The following is a 26,725-nucleotide window of genomic DNA, read 5'->3' as shown; positions in this document are numbered from 1 at the left end:
AACTCTGTTGTGAGGTTCAGGAACTTGTGAGTGAGCCAACAGCCCAGAGACAGAGAGAGGTGTTTTTTTTCCGGAAAGTCTTCTACAGTCCCTGGGTGCTAAAGTCCTAAGGTCCCCTGGACCAGTCCTACCCCCATCTGTGTTCCCGAGGCAGCATGGACTGGCCGAGACGATCTAGTTTCTGGAGCACTGTGGACCGAAAAAAGCAGCTCTCCATTCTGCACTGTGCAGGGCTCGTCTGTGCTGATTTGTGAACATAACAGCAGCCCTCAGTCTCACCCCTTTCTACAGATGGGGTGCAATGGTGTGGAGGGGCTGCCTGACTCCCAGTCCCGGACTGCACCCTCCTACTACCACCAAATACTCTAGCTCACAGGGGCCATTCTGCTCTACGCTGGGTCCCCAGATAGAGCCCTCAGCTGTACCAGAGGGATGCTGTGGGGTGACAGGAAGCTTTACCTGGGACCTCTGCGTGGTGTGACTGGCTAACCAAACACGATGCTGCCTAATCTGCACCACTCAGATGCTTCTGGAAGAGAGTTCTAAGCTCTCAGTCAATTCTAAGCCAAAACTCAAAACTGCTGGGCCTTTGGGCCTTCTTACCTGTTGCAAAACCTTTTCAGTGAATATCTCTTGGAGTCTGGAAATTTCAACGACTTTCCCTTCGATTTGCCTTCGAAAAAGAATCAATAGGTGATATGTTAGTTATTAGCTCCTGGTAATCTAAGAGGAATGGTCTACGTTCCTGAAGGAACCATAAAGGTGAGAACAACAGAAGATGGGCAGCCACTCCAGATGGGGAGAGGAGCTGGGCAGGCCCAGGATGTCCTCGGCATAGCCCAGTTACTGCCTGATGCATGTTGGAGAATCAAAAGGCATGGTCACTTGGAAAGTCCATCGCCAAAAACATACATTTCCCTCTCAAGCCGGCTCCTTGTGGCAAGAAAACGCCCCAGTTCAGTCTGTGGTCACCCCATCTGGTTTAGCACCTAAGCATTTGCCCAACTTGAAACACTGGGTGAGCCCTTTTCCTGCTTCCTGCAGCCTGGGGCACCCTGGGGTGGACTGGGGCTGTACAGGTCTGTAGTGGAAGCTGGCTCAGGCTGAATGAACTGCTCCAGCACAGCTGGTGATCAGTCAGTGGCAGGAGGAGAAAGGCAGGCAGGAGACAGGGAAGGAGCAGTCTCAGGTCTTGGGGAAGGAACAGCAAGGTGGGTGAGGACAAGGACAGCTAGGCTGGGAAGAGGGAGGCCTTGGAGAGGCACCTTTGGGACAAAACCCCCTGGGCTCTCCAAGGGGAGTAGCCCTGCCCAGAGTAAGTCCCTAGGCTGGGAGGGGGTGTACCCCAATACAATAGAGCACTGCAGCACTCCTGGGGGACAAAGGCCCTTGAGTGAGCTCACTGGAGGCTCCAGACAAGAGAGCATGAGCCTGATCACCTGGAAGCAGACACTATTGGTGCAAACACCTGCCACAAGGGCTCTACTATATTTTACAGCTACTCCACCCAAGGAGCCCTGAGGTGGTGGGTGTGGTCCCACTTTTGGGGTGACCTGTCTTTCTGCATGCTGCAGTACCCATAAGCCTGCTGTAGCAGCCAGTCTCCTCTCACAGGCCCAGCCAGTCCCACCCAGTTACATATGGGTGCTTGGGTGCCAAAGCCAATGGAAAAAGCCCGCAGTGTCTGGAAAAGTTGCCGTCAAGACATTAGCAATATACACACCTCACTTCGTCAAATAAGCTGTTCATTTCACCAATGAGTCGCTGATTTTCTTGTTCAAACTGCAAAGAAACACACACACTCAGAATGACATCAAGTGGAGCTCAAGGAGGGGGCTATAAGGAGCCTCTGGCCTTCCACCCGCCTTCTACGGATCACTGCCCAGTCCCAGTGGTCAGCACAGGGCACTGTCGGAAGATTCTCTGGAAAATACCAGACTCGAGGAAGAAAATGCTAGTCTACCCAAAGACCAGCCAAGCTGCAGTGGCTTGCAGAGTGCCCCGCCCCCAGCTGCACCCAGAAGCAGCTGATCCCAGCTGCTGGACAGAGGAAGGCAGGCTCAGCAGCTCCCAGACACCCTTTCTGCCAGCAGCCCAGGGCCGCCACCTAGCCCTAGCGGCAACATCTTTAGACAGAGAACTTGGTGTGTGGAAGACTGTGCAGTAGAGGTGGCAGGCTACTTGGCCTGTGACAAGGACAGTCCTGTGAACCTTGGGAATCTTGTGTGACAGCACTAGGGCTGCCCTACTGGCTAGAGGTATGCACTACTGTATTTTTCAGAATAAGCACCAAGTCTACCCCATCCTTTCCCTGTTGGCCTTGCCTGGCCCGGCAGAAGAGGCCTAGAGTAGATGTGATCTGGCCACTGCCCACCTCTGCGATGGCAGTCTCTGCCACTTCCACAGGGCACAGGTGGGTGGGGCAGTTCCCAGCACGACTCCTGAGCCATAGCAGGTTGCCTTGTAGCCTGGCCACAGCATTGCTAATGGCTCTTTACATTAGGCATCAAAGAGACCAGTAAGAGAATAAAACCTTCACTTTTGAGCCAGAAAGTGTCAGCTGTTGACTGTCGCTCAGCAGTGACTTAGGAGGTCAGTGTTTCCTGAGAATGAGTAATTCCTTCAGCTGTAGGTGCTAATTTACCTGCACTAATCCCTTCAGGTATGGGCAGGCTTGTTTTCCAGGGAGATATTTTCTTTTTTTTTTTTTTTCCACTAATGATAAAATATGGTCCTGCCCTTTTGAATCTTGTTCTTAGTTACTCTGAAACTGTTCCTAAACACAATTAACTACGAGTCTAGGTGACTTATTACTGGGATGTTGTCTGGCGTTGTTCCTGGTTTCCTCGGGTCCAGACAGGAGGTACAGGGCTGTACTGCCTCTCTAAGTCTCAGCAGCTGTTACTTCTGAAAGTGTCACATGGGCTCCAGGGCCAGGCTCTGGTTCTGGTTCCCCTGAGCCCAGGGGTTCTGTATGCCATCTCAGAAACAGCCAGCCTCTCAAAGAGAAGAGCAGATGCCTCAAGCCATCCCTGTGGTGAGGGTGAAGAGAGAGAGAGGGCTGACAGTGGTCGGGAGCTTCGGTGAGAGCAGCCCCACTGCAGGGCAGGGCAGAATGAAATGGAGTTCACAAAAACAAAGAAACGGTCAAAGCCTCCAAAACCCTGTTCCCCTAAGCCAGTGCTTCCCAACCTTCCTGATGCTGTGACCCTCTAACACAGTTCCTCGTGTTTTGGGGACCCCCCAACCAGAAAGTTATTTTCATTGCTACTTCCTAACTGTAATTTAGTACTGTTATGGATCATAATGTAAATATCTGTTTTCCTGTGGTCTTAGGTGACCCCTGTGAAAGAGTTATTCAATCCCCAAAGGGTTGTGACCCACAGGTTGAGGACCATTGCTCTAAGCACCACTTTCTGAAGTCTAGCGGGTCCAGGCGTGGATGTCCACTGGCACTGGCTTCAGGGTGGTTTTCTGAATGGCCAGCCTGCCCCAAAGGTTGGACAGGGGCAAGGGCTCATATACCCCATTGGTATGAAAACCCATGTGAAGCCCCATGAAAATGGTTGAGTGGCCCTAGCTAGTCAACAGCTTCTCAATGGCCATCAGTTTTTTGTGAACAGTTATGAGCCTTATACTTTCCTGACCGAGGTGTAGTCACAGCTGGAATTCCAGCTCCTTTTCCTGTAAAGCTTTATGTCTTCAGGTAGGTGAGTAATCTAATCACTGTCCTTCGGCCTCTGTCACCAAAAAGGGGACAAAAGGCCTTAGACAGTGAGGTCATTAAAACATGCATGCTGTCTACATGAGTACTCTCAGGAGACAGACTCCAGACAGGTGAGGTGAGTGGTGAGGTGCCGGATAGTCCCTTCTGACCTCACACTCAACAGGGCAGCTGTGGCCCTTGGCTGTTTCACTCTGTCAGGCTCTGGGAAATGCACACAGTCCATTCTAGGTCAGTCTAACTATGCAGCCATGCTGCTTCCTCACTTAAGCAGGGACTTGGCCAGGCACAGTGCTGAACCAAAGTCCTGGTCTCTGTGGTCAGCACCACAGCAGGATGTCTAGATGCCCAGAGATGCAATGTGACCACAGTCTAAGAGATACTTATCACTTAATGTGCTATGTTTGGATATCAATTCTCTCCTGAAAAGGCTCATGGTTGAATGAAGAGTTGGTTTCCAGCTGGCACATCCAGCCATTCAGAGGTTACTGGATCATTAATTATTCAGTGACTGATTCAGAATGATGAGGGATGTAGCTGAGGATGGGTCCAGCTGGCAGAAGTAGGTCAACAGGGGCATGTCCTTGGGGCAGCTGTAGGATGAGCAGCTCTTTCCCACCAGGCCCTTCTACCATAATGCTATCTTACCATAGGCCCGGAGCTAACGGACCCACTGACCACGGCCTGCACCCCCGAAACCGTGTGCTTTCCTACCTTGAATAGCTTATCTCAGATATATCTGTCACAGTGAAGAATGGCTGGCATGCAGCAGCATCCTTTTTCTCTTAGATGGGCTCATATGTACCCCATGCTGGCTTACAACTCTGTATTTGAGGCTCTCTCGGCCTTCACCTCACAAGTGCTGAGATTACAGGTGTGCCCCACCACCTCTGCTTTCGCAGCATCACCCCAAAGATCTACGGCCTGAGATCAGGTGACCATGAACAGGGGTCTCCGGCTAACCGCAGAGAGGGCCTGCACTCCTTCTCCTGGATGAGGGTAGTAACACACACGGGGGGGAAGTGCTCAGGTGGAGCACAGTGTGATCAGCAATGGCTCCCTCGGCCATCTTCCTGTTACTGGTCAGCTAGCTGGGCTTTGTGAGAGGGCTCCTAGTCTGGTTTAAAGGACACAAGTCCACTGGTGATATCTTTCTGTAGAAAGCCTGTTTTTAATCTACCCATCTTTCGCTAAGTTTTACAAAGAGTAGAAAATAAGGCATGATGAAGCACTCCCGCCTCAGGTCATCCAGAGAAGAAAAGTGAGGACTCAGGACTCAGAGTCTGCCAACGACACCTATGTTCTTGATGCATGAACTATGCTGGGTCACAGTACGAAAGCCGGGCCAGCTGGCTGCTTGGGTTCCACGAGCTGCCTCAGGGGACACCAGCTACAGACACATTTCATATAGAATAAGAAAGAGGTCCCACTCATATCTTTCAAAGTTACCTCAATGAACACATCACTAAATAAAGGTGACTTTGAGTAAAGTGAATGAGGCACATAAAAGTAAGTGGGCTCTAAAAGGGAGCAATTTTCTTGATGTTTGACATTAGAAAACAACCGAGTTTTACTTAGCCTGCCATAAAACCTCTGCTAACTCAGGGCCCCATCCACCTGTACCATGGCTTACACCTGCAGAGTGACTGGGCAAACATTCTGCAAATTCCTGCAGCCATTCTGCGATACCTAGCCAGCATTGCTTTGGCTAAATGAATGAATTAAATTGCCATTATAGGACTTAACTCATTATTTCACCCTGAGGAAAAGTTCCGAGACTGATTAGGAACTATGACCACAATTTGCTAAAGTACTTTTCAAAGTAAAACCAACAATACAGTATTCTTTCCCATCATTTTTGGGATTTTTTTTTTTTTTTAATTTGGACTAGTAAGACTTTACAGCATGACACTCAGTAAGTACTCCCAAATAAGAACATCATTAGCTGAACACTAAGTAGCCTGTCATAAATGTTCATGACATCCTTCTGTCCCACCCACCTGCACCCACCAACACAACACAAACTAGGAAGTACTGCAGACTCTGATTATGTCACCAATGCTGCAGGCTCAAATGCCAGCCTTTGGGGGAATGGTCTGGTTGGGACAGAGGACATGAAAGCTGGCACCAGCAGTCTTGGGAGAGAGCCTCACGTCCTGACACTCATCTTCAGCTGTGGCAGGTGTGGGTCATGTGAACTGTGCACACCGCCTCCCTGGCTGTGCTGAGTGGCTCTCAATTGCGACTCCCCACAGTTCCGCAGGGCATCCACTGTAACCAGCTTGAGGTCCATTGAGGCTCATTCGCTTCCCAAGTCATGCAGACAATTAGTGAGAGGAGAGGAGGATGATGATTCACAGCTGATTGCCTGGTCCTAGAGCCCTTTTTCTCCATCATCTCAGAAGGACTGTGGCATGAGATGGCAGACACCTGACTATTGCTTCCTCACGCCCACCTACCACACTGCCAGTGGCTTCTAAGTCATGTGCCTGCAAAGGTTAACAGACCTTTGGGGCTCATCACTGCTCCAGGAGAAAGACAAAGTCCTCTGGCAAGCCCCTGTTGAGTATTCTGGCTATCTCCTTTATGAAGAATGATGGGATATAAAAGAGTGAGGTCCAGCACAAATTTAAAGTCTGCTTACACTCAACAAAAGTGTCCTTTCTCAATGAAGAGATTGAGTAGTACACATTAGCTCTAGCAAATTTGCAACATTTGGGGCAATATACCTCTTCATGTCCACTAGCAAAGTTCTTTTATATAAACCAATGATAGGGAATGCAATCCAACTGTGTTGAAACACATTTGTTGTTTTTACATCTCAGCCTGCTTCAAATGCAGCATTCCCAAGGAACACTCATGGCTTGTCCCATCCCTGTACAGTGTTTCTCGAGGACCTCCTCTAAGCCCATGGTCCTCTAGCGCGAAGATGCCTCTAGACCCTATGACAGCCCACACCATGCCTCTAGACCCTATGAGAGCCCACACCATGCCCTAGACCCTATGACAGCCCACACCATGCCCTAGACCCTATGACAGCCCACACCTTCTACCATGTCCACAGCACTTCCAGGCTGTCTGACATGGAATTCATCATCTCTTGTTCCCCAATGCCCAGCCCTATGTTTGCCCTTCTCCTGACCGCTCAGGTCAGAAACATCCCAAGTGTCTGGTCCTCTCACAGTTGTCCTTCAAGGGATAGCTCTCCATCATCAGCTCCTGGAGGCAGCCGTTATTGCCACTGAGAGCAGTGAGAGTGCATGAGGCTCCAGATGAAGGCAGGGGTGGACTGCACTCAGCTGTGAGTCCACAGCCCTTCCTTCTGCCCTGAGGCAGCGGCTCCCTGGGCTTCTGGCATGTTGCTTTTCACATGTTTATGCTACTTTCTGGAAGGAAAACTTTCTGTTTCAGGCAAGGAGGAGCAGGGAATCTGAAGAGTCAGAAGTTCTGAGCTGGTCATCTGGGCTGGGCAGCTGATGCTGAGGAAGACAGACATGTGGACAGGCCTTCTGTACCACTCACAAGAGTCCATCAGTCACTTACTTCTTAGCAGCACTCCTAATCACTGGCCTGGGACTAAGGCAAGGACAGTGAGCCAGGAGCCTGCTCACATGGCGCTAGCACGGTAGAGAAGGTACAGAATAAAGTCAGAGAGGACTCCGGGAGCCTGCTCACATGGCGCTAGCACGGTAGAGAAGGTACAGAATAAAGTCAGAGAGGACTCCGGGAGGCTACACTGCAGACATTAGAGGAGTCAGGAAGGCGAGGGGAGGAGAGGCCCTTTGGGGAAGAGCCGGCATCACAAATGGCTTCCTGAAAGGCTGAGGGCTGAGCCCAGGCCAGAGCCCATCCTTACTAGCGGAGGGCCTCTGTTTACCACGGCTCCTTCAGTCTCTGGAGGCTGGGAACCCAGCTCCACTCTTCTCAGCAGAGGCTTGCTGACAAGGGCATTTCTGCTCTTGGCCAAGGGCAGGAGGAGATGGTGAATACTGCAGGCCTGAAGAAGATCCAGGGAGATGAGTCCTAGAATGCTCACTGTCAATGGCTGCAAAGCCAGGGGCTGCCATTTGGGAGAACCTCACCCAAACCCTGTCCCCTGAAATGACTGAGATGACAAACAACAGCACTTAACACGGGACAGGTCACCAGGAGGAGGTGGTCACTGTTCCGACGGCTGTTCCTGCCATCCTTCAGTCATCAATCACTATGCTTTCCTTTCATTTCCATGGCACCAGCGACTCAACTGAGTATAAACACCATCTTGGCAAATATAAAAGACTCATTTAGCTTAATCTGGATGCCTACTATACTGCTGGTGAAGACGCTTAGCAAGACCAACCAAGCTCACTTCTGTTTTACTATGCTACTGTCCACTGAAATCATGTCAATCCTAACAGGAAGTAGGATATCAAGTGGGTAATGTATGTAAAATGTGTTTGTACGTTTAAAGTCCAGTATCAAATTAGGGCAAGGGCATTTGCACAGCCTCGCACTCACTGAAGGTCTTAGGTCAGGCAGCTGAAGGAAGCAGTTAGCATTACCATCTGTATCTCTTCTGGAGACAGCTCATCTTCACCCCTGCCATCGCCCCAGGTTCCCAGTTCAGGCTGTGCTTCGGCCAAAGGCTTTTCTGTTGAGAAACAAACCATAAAGTGGACAAAGACAGGAGGCCAGCTCTTCCTTCAGAACAGGCAGCTGCAGAAACAGGCACAGTAAGACAGCAGAAGGAGTGGGGATCTGCAGCATGGTCCACACTGAACAGCTGGCTAATGTGCAGCAGCAGCAGCAGCAGCTCCATGTCCCCGCCCACACACACAGTTGAAGTCTTTCTCTAGGACAGCCACATACCCTAGAATATGAACATTTTACTCTAGACAGCCTTTTGCTCATGACCAGGCGAGCACACAATGCCCCTCGACAGCACCCGTGCCTAGAAAGAACTGCTGCGCAGTGCAGCAGCTACAGCCTGCACATTGTCGTAGGGCTGGCTGATGGAGGTAAGGGCTGCTTAGTGGAGACCGGGACAAATCTGTCCCCAGAGTGACTCTCCTTCTGTGTGTCTCCGTGTCCCTGGGCTCCATCACTGTTGTGTCAGGAACTCAAAGGCAAATGCTGCATCTTTTTCCTCTCTCTTCCGCCCCAATACACTTCCTGTTGAGTTTAGCCCCGTAGGGCAGGGAGAGTTCAGGCTGTTCTGGTCGGGAAAAGCATCAGAAGGAACATCACAACAGCAGCAGTCAAGGGGAGGCAGATCAGGCCCACCCTGTGTGACAGGCGCAGCTACTATTAGAAACACATCTTCCCAAACAGTCATCTACACCTCAGGGCAAGTGACACAGAGCTACAGACAAGGAAATACACATCGATATCACAAAGACTCCCAGGCACAGTGACACTGTTCCGAGGCAACACTCTGGGTGTGAACCCATGTGCTGTCAGCCACCACTCACACCCCTGTGGCGTCAATCTCCTGCTTGGCTTCAGTATGGTCCCTATTTCAGACTTTTCTTCCCTTTCTCCTTTGAATACAAAACCAATCAGAAACATAAACCCCATCATAATGGGTCCAGGTATGAATGACCTGCATCAGGATGGAGAAGTTCTGTACTCTACAGGTGGTTCAACTGTATGCCACCTGAAGCCCTCCTGACCTGGGCCTCAGGAATCAGCCTCAAGTGCAGTGCTCAAGAATACTGTGCCAACCACTCAGAGCCAGATGCCCCACCTGCATCCCGGGCATTCTGCAACCATACTTCCTACAGCTCCTCACTAACTGCGAGGGTCTTCTTTAATGACTACATCCCACAGGGGCCTCCATGATTTCTGGCCTCTTGAGTGTTTTCTTGCTCTAACTGTTCCTTCTGCCTACAACTTTCTAAGCTTCTTTTCTTTGGGGGAGGGTGCTGACTCACTTGCTCAGGGTTACCTCTTCCTGAGGTTCTCAGGACCCTCTGTACAACTGTCCCCACATCTGCTTTTCCTAGGATACTCCTTAATCCCTCCCAGGAGCTGGTATCCCATCCTCCCTGGCAACAGTGAGCTCCGCAGGGGCAGGAACAATGGCTCATTTGAGAAATATATCTGAATATCCAGAAACCAAGATGGGCAAACAACTTACACCGAGACATGAAGATGCAGCCTCGCCAGGAAGAATGTTTACAGAAAAGGCCTTCATGCTGGGGTGGCAGGCCAACCAACAGAGGTGCGAACCCGCTGACTTAATGAGCAAGTGCCAAATGGCAGAGGGAGTATGACAGACAGGAGACAACTCTTGCCTAGAGCTGTACCACCTTGTTCTGTGCCAGAACACGCCTGTCTAAGCAGCATCTCAGGTTTCAAAACGAAATAAATACTGAAAGGCAAAGTAAGCAAAGGACACATTTGCACAGACCAGGCTTGAAAAGTGTTCCTGCAGGAAACCTAGTGCATGTCCACACACAGCCATGGAGGAAAGGGCAGACACACAGCTAGGGACAACAGAGAGCACCTGGCTGTAGCGGAAGATTTTCCCTGTCAACACCAAGGCCGGGATGGAAGAAGGGCCTAACCAGGAAAACAGATAGTGCATGGAAGCTGGATGCAGGCCTTTCCCTAGACAGCCTGGCCTGCTTCTCCCCTCTCTATCATCTCCTCAGAGGTGCACCCAGGCCATGGTCCTCCAAGCTCCTAGCCCTAAGCCCTCTCTGCTCACTCCATCAACACTGCACACCCAGCGGACACCTCATGCCCAACCCTGTAGGTCCGCATGTGGAGTCCCTTCCCCCACCTTGCTGCCAGACTGCACATCGAGCTGCACTCACCTCAGGCAGCAAAGCCCAGCAGCTCCTCAGCCTCAAGGCTCTAAGTTACCAAGTGCTCCCATCCTCCAAATGTAACCCGAGCACTCCTCACTCTGCTCCATGTGAGTTTGGGTGTGTATGTAGGGGTGGTCCCTGGTGGCAGATGTCTTATGTCTGGGTTGCTGTAAGAGATTCCTGTCCAGCCTGCCAGCTTCCACACCACCTCTCAGCTGTTTCCGGGCTTTGCAGATGTAAGACATACCATGGCACACTCCAGCTTTGGAATGCCCAGTGTATTCCTACCGTGCTGAGGTCCAAACTCTACCTCAGCACGTGGGCTGTATGGGTACGCATCCACATTTCTCCTCCTCCAGGACCAGGTTTGCCTTTTCCATGCTGCCCCCTCTGGAGGTGTGAGGTGCCTTGCGGCTGGCATGTGCTCCCTGATCATTGGTGGTGCTGGGTCCTCTTAAAGTGCTTATCTGTCATGAGTAGATGTTCCTTTAAGAAACTGCCATTCATTCCATGTTTTTATGGGTTTTGCATTTGTGTGTATTCCTTGTGTTTATTTATTTATTTATTTATTTATTTTTTCCAAGACAGGGTTTCTCTGTGTAACAGATCTGACTGTCCTGGAACTTACACTGTAGATCAGGCTGGCCTCGAACTCACAGAGATCTGCCTGCCTCTGCCTCCTGAATGCTGGGATTAAAGGCGTGCTCCACCACTGCCCAGCCTTTATTTTTAAAAACATACTGTTTTGTTTGTCTGTTACAGAGAGAAAGGGTGTGGTGTTGGGTGGGTGAGCAGAAGCTGGGAGGAGTTGGGGGAAGGGAAACTATGATCAGAATGTATTATATGAGCATTTTTTTTTCAATTAAAAAAGAAAAAAAAAGGAACTGCCATTCAGATCCTCTGCCCATTTTCTAACTTTGAGTTGAGAGGTCTATCTGTGTCCATCAGGTGGATGGAAGTCCCTTATCAGACATGTGGTACAATATAAATGGTTTTCCATTCAGCGGGCTGTCTTTGCACTTCTTGTTGGCCTCCTTTGAAAAGTAAGCCCCAGTAACTAGCCTGATCTCCTTGCTCCCATGTGTAAGCCTGCAGAGCATGTGAGCATGGATGTGAGTGCTGGGGCCCAGGTGCTTCCACATCACATGTTCTGTGTCTCCTGTATGCTGCTCAAACCAGTCAGAAGATAACCTTCTGATCATGTCTCTCTAAGGCAGAGCACTAGAACAACACTGCTTTCCTTACACTCACAGACACCACAATGGAAGGATGTCAGTATAAGGATCTCGCTTGTTTCCCTATGAGCCCAAAGAAGAGCCATTTCCACTCACTTATGACACCCCTAACACCCAGCTCAAGGCCTGGAATAACACGCCATGGTAGGCTTGAGGTCAGCGGTGAGACCTGGTATCTTCCTATGAGACTTCCTCGAGGTTCTCAGTCGGCACTGGCTTTCCCTGACCTCACCAGTGTGCATAGGATTTATTGAGTAGGTGAATGACGATGGAGATGCTGTGTCCAGCTTCAGTAAATTTAATTATGATGTCCCTGTCTTGTCTTCTAAGCTGTGCCCATGGATTGTAGGAAGCCCGGGCACAGGAGACATACAGAGCTCCTGCCTGCTGGACCACAGCAACTACCAGCCAGGGATAGGCTGAGACTGTGCAAGCAGAACCACCCATGTGGAGGGCTGCTGAATATCCTCAGTGCTGGGCTTTGAGCTCTTATATAGCCTCTGAATCTTGGCTTCTTCACCACAAAACACAATAATGCACACCTCCAAAGAGCCAATGAGAGTCTGGCCTGTGATTCAGTCAGCATGTGAGGCATAAGGGCTCCAAAAGAGCTATTCTCATTGCACAAAGGACCTCTGGTATCCTCCAGGCTGGTGAGCCATGGTGCATGGGAAACACTTAAGAAATGAGATAGAGGTGGGCTTGAGAGCCAAACCCACACACCAGTGAATCCTGGACCCACCATTTATGAGCTTTCACCTCAGACAAGTAGCCCAGGCTCTGAGCCTTTCAGAGTCTTCTCAATAAAAGAGACTCATGACACTCCAGTGCTGCAGTGAGGTGAGGCAATGTAGAGCCACAGACATGGCAAATAAGACATTCAGGCCTCATGGCTTCAGTGAACTGCTAGGCAGGGAAACCAGCTTGCTTGCTAACTCCTCGGGGATGCAATGCTCTGAGCAGGTGTCCCTACCCAGGCACACATGGACTGCACACATAATCAAACAGTCCGTGACATTCAGACTTGAAGGAGACTCGGCATTTCTTTGACACGCACTGTCAGAGACATTACTGTATCTGTGATGACAAGAGACACAAACCCATACTTGCACCTTGTCCCAAGGGCTGGCCTGGCTGTGGAGGCCCCTGACAAAGCATGCTCCACCCTGGGGCAGAGCGGTTGGCTGCGCCAGTGCAGACTTCCACTGTGGGGGTTATACCCTCTTCAGCCGACAGCCGGGACAGTGCCTCCTCATCTCCAGCTGGTGCACAGGAAAGCAGCCCTTCCTCAGGTTCAGTGAACAGACGACTCCTCAGACTAAGCATTGCCGCTCACGCTTCTTTTGCTTTGGGCAGCTGTGCTCACACCATGAGTCAGGAACTGCTGCCTCTTGCTGCTCTGTATTCCTGCCAACAGGTCAGAAGGACCAAGTGCCAAACAAAACCGTTATCCTCATTCATACCTGGCAACTCCTCGGTGGCAGGCTTTTCTTCCGAGTCCTGGGAAGCATTCTGTGAGGCTTTCTCAGATGGTGGTTCTTTCCTCTTTGTATTTGGCTCAGGTTCCAGCTTAGATCTAAACACAAATTCTTAGTTATTTATTTTACCTCCCAAACAGGATCCTTTCTGACAACAGGAAGGGTCATGTGTGACTTGTGCATTTTTGCTCTGGTCTCTCTCCTGGGCCTCAGGAGTCACATGGACACTTCATACCTTACTGCAAGGTACCATGTTGGTGGTACACTGCCTTCTGCATTTCAGCCACAGCTCGGTGCCTAGCATCTGCAGGCTCTGAGGTTGCCCTGGAAACACCACACCAGGAAGTGTATGTACAGCAATCCAGTAATTTTACACTAATGTAAAAGTATTGTCAAAGACACATGCATGGGACACACGCATGGATGCATGCACACACATGCACTATCTTAAAATAGTTTACCTATGAAAGTACAAGTCTTTAGCAGCTTGTTGAGCTAGGAAGCCTTTGCACTTAGTTTTCTTCCCACCTTTTCAGAAACTACTCTGCCCATGGTGTGGTCTCTTTTTCTACCCATAGTGTGTGTGTTTAATCTCTGCTACCTAGAGATCTTTTCGGGTTTTCTTTTTAAATTCATTATTCATTAGTGTGTGTGCACACGTATATCTGCAGGCACACAGTGCACACGTGGAGGTCAGAAGACAACTTTTGTAAGCAGGTCTTCTCTTTCCACTTTGTTGAGGAAGGGTCCCTCTCATTTCTCCAGAAGCGTCCAGGTGATGTCCCTGTCTCCACTTCCCATCTCGCTGCAGGAGACTGCGACTACATAAGTGTGCTATAGCATCTGTTCTTTGGTGAGTTATTTTGTTTTTAAACCCGGGTTCTTAGTATCAAACTTAGGTTATTAAGATTGTGCAGAAAGTGCTTTTACCTGCTTAGCCATCTTGTTGAACCATGAGTATGAGTGTGTGTGTGTGTGTGTGTGTGTGTGTGTGTGTGTGTGTGTGTGTTGTGCATAGGTGCATTCACTCATATGTGCATGCATAGAGGCCAGAGGTCAATGTTAGGAGTTTTCCTCTAGAACTCTCCACCTTATTTTTATTGTTGTTATCTTGTTCTCATTATGTAGCTCTGGCTGTCCTGGAACTTACTATGAAGACCAGGCTGGCCTCAAACTCTGAGATCTGCCTGCCTCTGCCTCCTGAGTGCTGGGACTAAAGGTGTGTGCCACCATACCTGGCTTCCACTCATTATTTGAGACAGGGTCTCTCACTGAACTAGAGTTCACTATTTCTGCTTGACTGGCTGGCCAGCGAACCCCAGGAACTACCTGTCTCTATTTCCAGTGCTGAGGTTACAGGTTGTACGTGGGTGGTAGGGATCTGAACCCGGGTCCTTACACTTGCACAGCAAACACTTCTCCCCCAGCCATCTGTGCAGGCCCCAGCTTTCATAGCAAGCAGTCCCCTGTTCCTCCTTAGAGTGGGTCTGTGTCTTTGTGAGTTGTGTGTGCTGCTTACTGGATTAGTGCCTGCATGCACTGTCTGCTGAGTTCTACAGAGGTCCCCGAAAGGCCTCTGTTGAGGTCCAGTGTATGGATTTACTGAGTGAAGCTTCAGGAGGTAGGGTTAGTGTAAGAAAGGCCATTGGGGATGTGCCCCTGAAGTGTCCACTGGGACACTTTCTTTTTCTTTGTTCTCCAACTGGGTGGCAGGAGGCAAACAGGCTTCCTTTGCCATGTGCTCTGTCATGGACTGCGTCCCCAGGACCAAGCTCTCACAAGCCGAGACCTCCAAAACCAGGACCCCCATAGACTTTCTTTGTTCAACTCCTTTTTTTATTTTATTTTAATTTTTGGAGCCAGAGTCTCACTATGTGGTCCTGGCTGGCCTGGAACTTGCTATGGGACCAAGGTGGCCGTGAACTCACAGAGACCCACCTGCTCCTGTTACCCGAGTGCTGAGATTAAAGGCAGGCACCACCATGACCACTGACCTCTTTTTAAGTTGACTGTCACAGGTATTTAGTCAGAGTGATGGGAATCTAACTAACACAGTGATCAATAAAAACGTGTTGAATGAATGAATGTTTTATAAACACTAGTAAATGGCTATCAGAGGAGAAAAACTCATCCTAAAATGATGTGCTTAGAACCAAGCAGACTTGGCTGTATGCATGACTGTAATCCCAGCACTTGGAAACAGGCAGAAGGATTGCTGCCAGGAGTTTTATGACAATCTAGGTTACAATGTGCAGACAGAAGAATCAATCAATCAATCAATCACCAAAATAAAACAATATGCACCATAATAGCTTTTACTAAAACCTATATGAAAATTACAGGCAGGGTGCTGAAAAGATCCATGATATTTTTAGCTAGCCAGACTGTGAGTAAAAGAGTAAAGTCAACTCATGCTGGTTGGATCTGGTTTACACACACCACTTAGTATTTGCCAAACACCTATGATGTGCCAAGTACTTTTCTAAGCACCTTATGAGGATAAATGCAGACAAATTTATCCAACTCCAAAACATCTCTCTAAGAAGGTACTAGTATTAAATGACCTTTCTTATAAAGAAGGGAACTGAGGCCACACAGTAGTTAGGCTGAGACAAGACCTTAGGGTCCCAGCTCCAGAGTCCGTGTTCTGTCAGCTCCATGAAGAAAGTCTCTTTAACCAACATTAAATGAATGAGTGGCTATGCCATTCAGATCCTGACTAGACAAAGCACAGAGGAGGGAGACAACTGTCCACAGCAGAGACCTCACAAAGGGCCTATGTCAGGACATAGAAGGAACTCCTACAGAAGTTAACAAAAGAAAATGATTCAATAACAAAGTGTATGAGAGACTTGAATAGATGTTCTGGAGGAAATATAGAAGTCATTGGTAAACACACCAGGTTGTTAGTACAAACCCAAGCCACAGTGAGATGATCCTGCACACCCACAGGAAGAGTTAAAACACGTTTGAACCACACTATCTATATCCTGGGGAGAATGAGGACGAATCAGAACCTCACATAGCTGGATGGTGTATAAAATGCTGTTACTACCATGGAAAACTTGGAACAGTTTCTTATTAAATCTAACAATGTCTCCACTGAAACACAGAAAACTCACTTTGAGGCATTCACCAAAGAGAAAGGAAAAGGTACATCCACACAAAACAATCAAGCAGTCACAGCAGACTTACTTGTACAGAAAAGAGATGGAAACAATCCCATGCCGACCAACACGAGAGTAGGTAAGGCAATGGTGTGTGGTTCACAGAGCACCACACTACTCATCAGCATGGTTAATCTTTTTAACATGTGTAAAGAAGAAGGTTCAGGCACAGTGCTCAATGAGCATGCCTAAGGCCCTGGGCTTGATTCCAGTACTGCAAAGCAAACTCAAAAGAAACCTTAAGAAACAAACAGGGCTATTAAGTGTATTAATACAATTATAAAATGAGATACTACTTAACATTTTGGGTCAAATTAGTCTTGTAATTTAGTAATTGAGGAGCTTGACACATTAGGCAATTTTCAAACTAGTCTGAAAAAAAATACCCATCAATCAGAATTTTCAGTATTTTCCTCTGGTAAGTGACAAGTGTCTTGACATTTCTTGGTCTGATTTCTCATCTGTAAAACGGGACTGTAAGAGTGTCCTTGTGTGGTCACTAGTTCCCCTGGGATGCCTAAGTAACAGAGTCAGCATACTAAATAAAGCATTTATATATCGGATGCTGGTATTTAGCCTTCAAATAACAGCATCAGATATCTAAAATGCAAATGCTTTCTGAGTTCTTCAGGAACTACGAGTATAGAATATTGAGAACTTCACAGGGTGGCAATCAGTGAAGATCTTGACAGAGAGTAAGACTTTGGCAGACACAAGGACATAAAGGACATTCCAGGCATAGGGACCAGGAGCTGGTCATTTACCTTCAGAGAATTATCATAGCTGGCCATTTCTAAGGCATAATCGCTGTGGACTCAGTCCCCTACCTAGGAGGCTCTGGCTGCCCCACGTCCATTCCTTATTTTAGTCTGGGTGTCTGACAAGAGTGAGCTGGTGTTCTGTGTTTTAAATGTTACTGTATAACAACCACACACAGAGAAGTCTGAAGTATAAAGACTCCCTCAGTGAGGAAGTTCCAGCCCGATGCCCTCCACCTTTACATGTTTAACATGCTCCCTAAAGGCAGTGTGCTTCGATGTGACCACCACAACCAGAAAAGGCACAGGCATTTCTTCCTCCCGTCGCTTCCTCAGAAGATTCCGTTTTGACCAACATAGCCTGTACAGTCAGAGTCCTGGTCAGAATCCTGCATCGTGTTACCCACGATTGCTTTCTTTAATCTGTTTGGAATGCTTCTTTCGGACTCTCCTTGAGCTCCATGTACTTGACACTCCACCATGCCTCTGAACTTAAGCCTGGTGTTTTGTGGCTGAAGCCTGGTGATGCCTTGGTAGAAATCACAGAAGCACTGATGCTCTTCGGGGGCATCTGCCAGCCTGTGTGTGACTCATCTTGACTGACACGGTGGTCGTCGGGCTCCTCGTTATAAGGTTTTTCTTCCTCTTTGTCAACAAGAAGCCAGGGGAAACACTTGACATTATAACTCTTTCAAACCTTTATTCATTCACGAATTTACTCCTGTCCAGATGGACTCCTGATGCCCTCTTTCTCTCAGCGGGCTACACCTGCTGCTTTCCTTCGGTTGTCACTCTATGTTAAACGTGGCTGGTAGAAACCCCTCAGGGTAGCCGCTGTGACCATCAGACACTTTCCTACTGTTCTGTAATCCCTCCCTTGTTTTCTGATACAGCTCACTGCACACTTCTCCTTAATCCAGTCTAAGAATAGGCCATTTCTCCATGAAACCTCACCCCTCCAACCTGGAAGTGGTACTTAGAAACCAAGACTGTGTGTGTGTGTGTGTGTGTGTGTGTGTGTGTGTGTGTGTGTGTGTGTGTCTCCTCAGCTGTTGGATCACCTGGAGAAGCCAACACCCTCGGCCCCACCGCCACCTCTCCTCCTGGAGGGGATCTAGCCGTCTTTGCATGCCCTCACTGCCTGGCTGATCACTGCCCTCCCTGACCCCCTACCCTGGGCAGCAGCAGGGCTCCTCCTCAGCAGCAGACACTCACCTTTACCCCTCCCCATCTCCTGGTTCAGGACTGCTTGGTTCAGAAGGGGACGGGCTGCCTGCCTCTTGATGAACATGCATTTAATGCCCATCACCCTCATGTCTGAGTGTGGCAGTGCCAGTTTTCAATGTAAAATAAATAGAGGGCTGCAGAGAAGCAGGCAGAGACAAAGATGAACACTTTTGTAAGGTGATAAAAACAGATTCTAATTATATACAGAACGTCTACTGAAATCCTCAGGGAAATTACAAATTAGCTAGCTAAAGGCAACCTGGGGTAAAAGCAGTTTTTGAAAAAGTCACCACAAAGATCAGTTTATGTCCCCTGATTTATACTTCAGCATAAGTATGTACTTCTCAAACTGAAGGTCAAGTACTATCTAACTGTGATCAATACAGGTCCCTGACTTTGAAGGCTTGGGATTGTATTTGAAATTGTAAAAGAACAAGAGAGAAAGAGGCGGCTCTTCTTGTTTTGAAGCAAGCAAAAATAAAATAAAATAAAATAAAATAAAATAAAATAAAATAAAATAAAATAAAAAGCATGGAAGCACTTTGCAAACACAGAGAAACCACGCCATTCCAGAAGGACTGCTCTCTGCCTGTTACACCCCAATGCAGAGGGCAGAGTATACACATCATAGTGCCCTACTCCAAAGTGGTATCTGAGTTTCCGAAGCCTCTGAGTCACAGGGAGAGTGGGAGTCAGCTCACTCTACCTAAAGCCACGTGCTCCATCAGGCAGTCACTCACTTATCAGGTATTTACTGGGCATCTGCCACTTCCCAGGGAAGTTTTTTTTTAGTAAGTGTTCCTGAAAGTATGGTCCACTGACTGGTACCAGAGTCCGCACTGCTTATTCCTGGCCTGCCACAGTAAAGTGAGAACACACAGCACTCTGACAGTGCCTTTGTCTCACTGAACATGGTACAGAGCACTGGTGTCATCAGACCTCTGTGGCAGGCCACCTGAGGCACAGCTGTGACCCTGCCATGCACAGGAGACTAACATCAGTCCCTGGCAGACTGCCAAAAACTACAAAGAGGTGGCCCTTCATGTCAGGGGGTGCTGCTCTAAGCCAGTGTCTACACAGGAAAAGGCCAGATAGTGAACATTTCAAGATCTAAGTCGTATTCTTCCTTCTTGGTTTACAGATCTTTTCAAACACAATAAGCCATGCTTAGCTGGAAAGCCATACAAAATGGGCCAAAGTCTAGACTTGGCCCACAGGCCAGTCTGCTCCGCCCTTTTCTAGGCAGCCAACAAGGCCCCATCACAGACAGTAAACGAGGGACAATCATCACTGTGGCCCTCATATCACATGCCATCTCTGCCTTTCCTCTCTAACTCCATCACTATGACCATTCCAAACACTGGCAGCATCTGCTGAGCTCTCGCCATGTGCATGACCCTAAGTCAGGGCCTGCAGCAGGCTAACAATCCTGCTGAGAGAGGGCTGAATCATAAACGATAGACTCTTTAGGTACTAGTTCAGTACGTGATGCTATGCATCACATGAGCACTAACATCTTCTCTAAAGAACAAGAAAAGCAGCATGAACCCCCTCCTTTGTGCTGACAGCAGAGAACACAGAACAGAGAATATAAGGGGCTGTGTGGCTGTGGATCACGGCAGTGTCTTTGGTGTGTGTTGACCTGGGCAGGAGAAGGGCTTGATGCTCCCTTTTGGAAAGTGTCATCACGACACAGAGCCCATGCAAACAGGTCTCTGGACACAGAGCGTGCCTCTAGTCCAACAACAGACTCCATTGTAGGAGTAAGCTTTACTTGGGCCACCAAGACTTTTGAATACCTTCACAAAGTCTCTCATCTTCAGGATCTGGGTGGGGGGGGATGCTAAAAATACAGCTTTAAGACACACCAATGAACTTGGCAGGTTTTGCAGCGTTATCCACTTTTTGACCTTGCTTTGTAATCTGCTCAGTAGTTGAAGAAGCTATAGTCTTTAGTCATCAGCTTTCATTCTTCTCTGATCTCCCTTCAGACCGAAAATGCTCCCCAAAATTTCCATTCCTAAGAACACTGTCGCAGAAAAGTGAAGGGTTCAAATCGTGCCATGAACCCACCATATCTGAGGCAGGTCAGCTGGAAAGCACAAACAAAAGCCAGCACTCACTGCACAGTATGGAGGGTACCTGTGCACTAGCAGACAAGGGTCTCAGGTGAGTCTCCGTTCTCAGAGGGCTACCCGAAAGTCTCCTCCTGACTGAGGAGGGGAAAGAGGGCCAATGATACACAAGCTGTTTTTCTGGAGAGAGTGTGTTTCTGATTAGCTCAGATGTTTTATGAGAGTACATACCACCAGAGTGTGTGATGGCCATTTCAGCTTCAATCACCCCAAAGTACGAGAAATTTAAGGAGACAAAGAGGAAAAGAGGTGGATTGAAAATCCTCTGCGGATGTATGATAGGCCACTTGTGCCAAGGCTTCATCCAGTATTGGCCCACGTATTTCTAGTTTGTAAGCTTGTACCTTGTAACTCTATGAGTAGGAGCAAGCCGCCATGCCCCGTTTGATGTCTCCTTCAGTCAGGAACCAATGGCTGAGCATCTACTCTGTAGCAAGCTCTGATCAGTGCTCTGATCAGAAAGTCGGAAGACAATGGGCCTCACCTCCGAACCTACAGTCTTACAGAGCAAAGAGATGGGATGCCCAGGGTAGTTAGCCCTCTCTGGCTTGAGGCAACATGCAGCAGGTACCACTGTCAGCTCAGAAAGCAAAATGCCATGAGGGTAGATGAAAACAGGTACCTTTAATGACAGCACTATCATTTAGAGACAACATAGCCATTGTAGGAAAGGACAGAGCAGTCAGCTGGGAGTACTTCTGGCTTAATGAGCAAAATATTTCCAGCAGTTTGAAGTAAGAGCCCTTTGGTACAGTAGATGGATGTGACATGTCCACTCTACAAGAACAAAAGCCACACCCACACTCTTAAGACACTACGGTGAGCAAGGCGCACCTTAACAAGTATGTTTTCCTTCACCAGACAGATTAGCGAGATAGTGACAACAATGTCACAGAACAGGAGCAGCAGGACTCCTCAAATCAACTTCTGAACGACAGCCATCAGCAACCCAAACAGAACAGCAGACAGAAAACCCACCAATGACAACTGCGCACACTCTACCCACCGGCCTCCCCAAAGGACAGGCATTGCGCCATGGGCTGAGGGGTTTGAGGAGACACAAGTCCATGGTGGCTGCATGAGTGTGCGTGCTGCTCCTGGCCGTGAACAACAATGGGGAACCTAGAAGAAGGGAGACACAGCACTGGTGGCAGCGGCTGGAACACGTCGTAGGACAGGTGATGCTTGGGTTGGGCTGGAAGGATGAGTACAACTTTGTCCACCAGATGGACAGTGCAGGCTATGTGAAAGGTTCTATGGATGGAGAATTCAGTAAGAATTGGGCACAAGGAAAGCAAAGCTCCTTTAGAACAAAGTCACACATAGGCCTGGCAGAGCAGATGTCACTGGGGACTGATTTAGAAACAAAAGTTATGAAACAGTCATTACAGCCTTGAGTTTGCCAAATTTGGCCTTGGTGAGACCTGTGCATAAGAGAGGCATAAGATTAAGTATAAATTATATGTATGTTTTAAGAAGATGTCTTGTGTGTAAAGATGAAGAAAGACCAGAAAGAAGTCAGGGTGGTTAACACATGCCCACAGTTCCACAACCCCACCATCTGGGAGGCTGAGGCAGCAGGATCAGCAGTCAAGGCCTGCCTGAGAAGGACAAACCTAAGAGGACAGGGCTGGCCCACAGTGTGAAGAGTTACAGTTATTCAAGGTCTCAAAGGTCTTCTGTTTGGGGTAATCTCAGAGAGCAGCTATTTGGCAGGTGATTGACACTGTACAATTCCCATCCGACTGCCGTCAGTGTGGATGCCGTCAGTGTGGATGTCAGAGGAAACCTCTGCTGAGAAGCAGGGCTGAGGCTGCAGTGTGCTGAGGCCTCTTCTTGTCTCCACCTGTGACACTGCAGCAGACATTGTCCGCCTCTCCTCCTGGGGCTGTGAGAGCCAGTGACTGGTCTCCTTACCATACTGACAGCTAATCCTACAACACCAGAGTTGAACCTGCTCCCCTAGGCCCTCCCTGGGCAAACTGGCAGTACCATGACAAAATGGGTATTGGAGTGGGGATGGGGTTCAGTGTACATGGCACCTTGAATATATTATGTCATATTGTCAGCAACGTAGGGGAGCATGGTCACTGTGAAAACCCCTTTCAGAGAAGAAGGTGTGTGTGTGTGTGGGGGGGCAGAGACCAAGGACAAACAGCTCCAAGTGTCCCACCTCATAGGATTATTAAGAAATAGGGTGGGAAAGCTGGGTGGGTGGCACATACCTGTAACCCACTCACTCTGAATCCTAAAGCAGAAAAAATATGGGTTCAAGGCCAGTTTGGGCTGCAAAATGACTTTGAAGCCAGCATGGACCTCATAGCCAGACTGTCTCCCTACTACTCCCAACCAAAAAGAAAAAGTAATTAGGTAAGTGCTCAATACCAGTTCAGCTGCCATGAGACTGTGGGGGTCACGTGAGTTTATAACCCGCTGGACCTCAGTGTCATTAGGAAAAGAAAGAGAGAACCTGCCTCACGGCCTGCTGTGGCTAACAAGAGTGACCAGTACCACCTGGTGCTCAGGATGTCCTCAGCCCCTATGACAGCATATGGTACAGACTTCATGCACACAGGCCCACAGAGTCAGTGCTTTAGGAGCTCAGCCTGCCATTCCTGTTGCCCATTTTAACTGAAGAAGGAAGGGCAAAGGCAAAAATACTCACAGTCTCTTCTTATCCACCACACGCTTAACTCGGATGGCTCTTTGTTCAGAGTAAAGCTTACATACTCCTGTTGAAGCAGAAAATACCAGAACAGAGACCATTTAAAATGGCTTCTCAGGCAAAGGTATCATTAACACTAATGAGACACTATGGTCTTCGGCTAGCAAAGCTATTCTAAATTGCATCTCTTATGAAATACCACATTTGACCTTTAGAAGAAAATGAAATACTTTTTAAGTAATCTTCAACGAAATCCATAACTGCGGTCCTGTGTTCCTTCACTTGCTGGGAATGTATCTCCTTGTGGGCTGTAAGAGAAAAGGACAGCACTCAGGTCTATGCTCAAGGACTCCACAGAACAGTCAGCTTCCTCAAAGCTGTTCATTGAAAGCATGTTCAAAAGCCCAGCTATAAACCAGCCTCGTGTCAAGTGAAACTACATTTTTAAGAGTAAGATTTACTAGGGTTCACCAGGTGAGAGATTAAACCCATCGAAACTGCAGTCAAATAATTTATAGCTTATTACAGCACCAGGGGAGCTGAGTTGATCCAGCTCCTTCCGGAATGCTGACCTGGCTGTATTAACAGCATCCAGTGCTCAGGTTCACCTTCAAGTGACATGCTTAAATCACACATGCTGGACCACAGACACCCTCTGCCTGCGCTGCTTTCAGCCTACAGCGACTACTTTCTCCCTTCAGACACCGAGTGACACTATGCATACTAGCCTGCTCTCCAACAACTGTTCACAGTGATGAGCCACAAGGGCAGGCTCCCACACAGAAGCCCGCCTGTGCCAGTTCCTATGGTAAGACCCTGCTCTCGGTGGAAAGGCTGGGTGCCTAGTGGGTAGGCATGATGCTAGGACATCACAGAAATACCTCAAGTAAGCCAACTGAGTCCAGAGGCAAGAGGTAGCTGAAGGTCACAAATGCCTATGCCCTTAAGAGTATGTATGGGGCACAGGTTATGTTTTTACTAGAGGGCCATATAACCTGGGACTCACATGAAGATTTGGGTAGTCTGCAATGCTGCACACATAATTTTGTGGATGCACATTTTTCTGGTAAGCTTTCATCAAGACTCTCCCAGTGGATGATCCCATGTTCTTTCAGAAGCTTCTCCACTAGAAGTCAGTCATGAGATCAACAGTACTTGGCAATTTTGACCTCTGTAGTATTAATGCATGTGCTTAAAAAATCAAGGAAGACACATGGCTGGGAAGCCTAGCTCCTCTACGGGGATGAAGCCCAGTGAAGGGGAGATAATACTAGGCCCCTAGTACTAGGCAGGGTTCTAAGCATGCTGTAAGAACTTAAGTGATATGCCTAACTCCTGTCTGTATTGTTTCAATGGAGAAGTTGTGCCCAGGGAGATGAAGCGACTTGCCCAAGGCCACGGAGCTAGCATGTAGCAGAGCCAGGGTGCATTGCTTTCAAGTCATGGATGCAGAGCTTCCTCTCAATCACGAAATCTCATATGGGGGTTGACTTAGCCACATTTACGTCATCTGTCCTGCCATTCAGAACATAGTCACACATGCATGTCTCCACAAATACACAAATGCCTGCACACACACAATCTGTTCCCTTTGACCTTGGCCTTTTGGTAGGTTACAGATTCTATTTAGAGAGGTCCTTTCCATTTATTTAACTTGAGTGACAGTCTTTTCAGGACTTTGAACAGCTTAGAAGACTGACCAGGAAGGAAGGATTTTTAAAGTTGAAGTCCTAAATGCCATTCAGAAAGAAAGGGGATCATAAGTGGCTGCACCATGAGTAGTTTAACTGGTTGGCACATTCATGGGATCTGTTGGCTTCTTTTGGAGCATTCACCTTCTGTTCGGAGTTGCTGAATTGCCTCTGAACAGGTCCTCATGAATATCTGAGCATCCTGGTCTATCTGGTCTCGCTCTGTGTCCGTCATCCTCCCATATTCAGACATGATATGGCTGAAAAAGAGGAAACAATGTGAGGGTGGCATCAGTGACGCATAATGCAGTCCAGGTAGAGTGTCAAGAAGAAAGGTTTCAAGCTGGGTGGTGGCGGCATATGTCTTTAATCCCAGCACTCGGGAGGCAGAGGCAGGCGGATCTCTGAGTTCAAGGCCAGCCTAATCTATAGAGTTTCAGGACAACCAGGGCTACATAGAGAAATCCTGTCTCAAAAAACAAAACAAAACAAACAAAAAAAAAGAATTAGAAAGGTTTCTCTGACCAAATGACACCAAAGCTGAGACTTGGAGGGGGTTGGCCAGACCAACAGGTGGGAGAGTGATCTGGAGAGTGGAACAGAAGCCATGAGGTACAGTCTTCTAAACAGCTTCCACAGAGGCAGGCCAATATAACAGGCTGCAACACACAGCTTTGCTAGGAACAGAGGCTCCAACTAAGGACTGCATAGCCCAATAACTATGTTAGAGTGCCAAGCCGCTCAGCCTGCATGCTGCAGAGACATGATCTGGGGTACATGAAACACGAGAAACTTCTGTGGGCTGTTTTCTGATTCTAGAAAGCAGTTTTCAAAATTCACAATAAAAAGCCTCTAGAGCCAGGCAGTGGTGGCACATGTCTTTAATCCCAGCACTTGGAAGGCAAAGGCAGGTGCATCTCTGTGAGTTCGAGGCCAGCCTGGTCTACAAAGTGAGTCCTTTGGACAGCTAGGACTCTTACACAAAGAAACCCTGTCTCAAAAAAAAAAAAAATCCTCTAGAAATAAATTTTATCTCTCCTGATGTTAAGTTAAACCATCCTGAAGTGACGGGGCTGGTAGGGGCATCCACTTTCAGTAACAAGGCCATGAACAACACAGAACACCTAGCTCGCCTTCACAAGCGCTGGCTGAGTGTGGCAGCATCATCAGTAACACCAATACTCCTTAGCCTATTTCAAAACTGTGGACTTCACAACTGAAATTTGGACTCACAATGCTGCAAGCTGAAAGGGCACTTATGTAATGTAGACATTCAAACCACCCATTTCACTCACCTGTCCATCTAGCCATGAGGACAAAAGTCCTGACTGTCCTATTTCACCTGTGACCTAGGTCATAGCGTTTCCACTCTGTCGTGAGTGGCTCTGACCGCCGGTCTGTCCCATCAATTCACTCCAGAAATGATGGCCTCCCATGGAACTCACCCAACATTACTTTTTCATGCTGTGCTGGTCAAGAGATTATCATGCCTCCACTCCAAAGCTGCTTTGGGACAGAGCTGGGACCACCTCTGACCCTCACCTCTAATGCACTGCTGTCAGCTTCTGACCCGGCTTTCCTTTTCTCCATTGCACTTATTGTTCCCAGAAATACCAAAAAGTCTGTTTTTCTCCTCCAAAGCTATGTGGAAGTAAAGACTGTCCACCTTGTGTCTGCTTCCCTGGTAAAATCATACAGCACAGGGTCCCTGACTAACACCAGTCAGACACCGAGCATATGCCAGATTGGTTCTCAGTGCTTTATGTGTATCTGACTTCTCATTTAATCCTCACAAGTCATTCATTCCCTTGTGTATGTCCTGAGCACCCTTAGCATAAGTACTAAGTTGGG

The 26,725-nt window shown here is 48.2% G+C and overlaps 1 protein-coding gene across 3 annotated transcripts in view; it reads right to left on the bottom strand.

Annotated features, from left to right (window-relative positions):
- Positions 1 to 26,725, bottom strand: part of Stx18 (syntaxin 18) — a 98,783-nt gene that overhangs the window by 3,007 nt on the left and 69,051 nt on the right. For all 3 annotated transcript variants that reach the window (XM_028882362.2, XM_037208893.1, XM_037208894.1), the window contains exons 3-9: positions 25,019 to 25,134; positions 23,414 to 23,491; positions 23,184 to 23,250; positions 13,217 to 13,329; positions 8,266 to 8,354; positions 1,724 to 1,782; positions 604 to 673 (exon numbers count right to left, since the gene is read on the bottom strand). In XM_028882362.2, coding sequence (XP_028738195.1) covers positions 604 to 673; positions 1,724 to 1,782; positions 8,266 to 8,354; positions 13,217 to 13,329; positions 23,184 to 23,250; positions 23,414 to 23,491; positions 25,019 to 25,134 — 592 coding nt within the window. The remainder of the gene's footprint in view (positions 1 to 603; positions 674 to 1,723; positions 1,783 to 8,265; positions 8,355 to 13,216; positions 13,330 to 23,183; positions 23,251 to 23,413; positions 23,492 to 25,018; positions 25,135 to 26,725) is intronic.

The sequence above is a fragment of the Peromyscus leucopus genome, chromosome 10 (assembly GCF_004664715.2).
Source record: "Peromyscus leucopus breed LL Stock chromosome 10, UCI_PerLeu_2.1, whole genome shotgun sequence".
NCBI lineage: Eukaryota > Metazoa > Chordata > Mammalia > Rodentia > Cricetidae > Peromyscus > Peromyscus leucopus.
The sequence above is the reverse complement of the archived record's forward strand: the minus strand, read 5'-3'. Positions and strand labels throughout refer to the sequence as shown.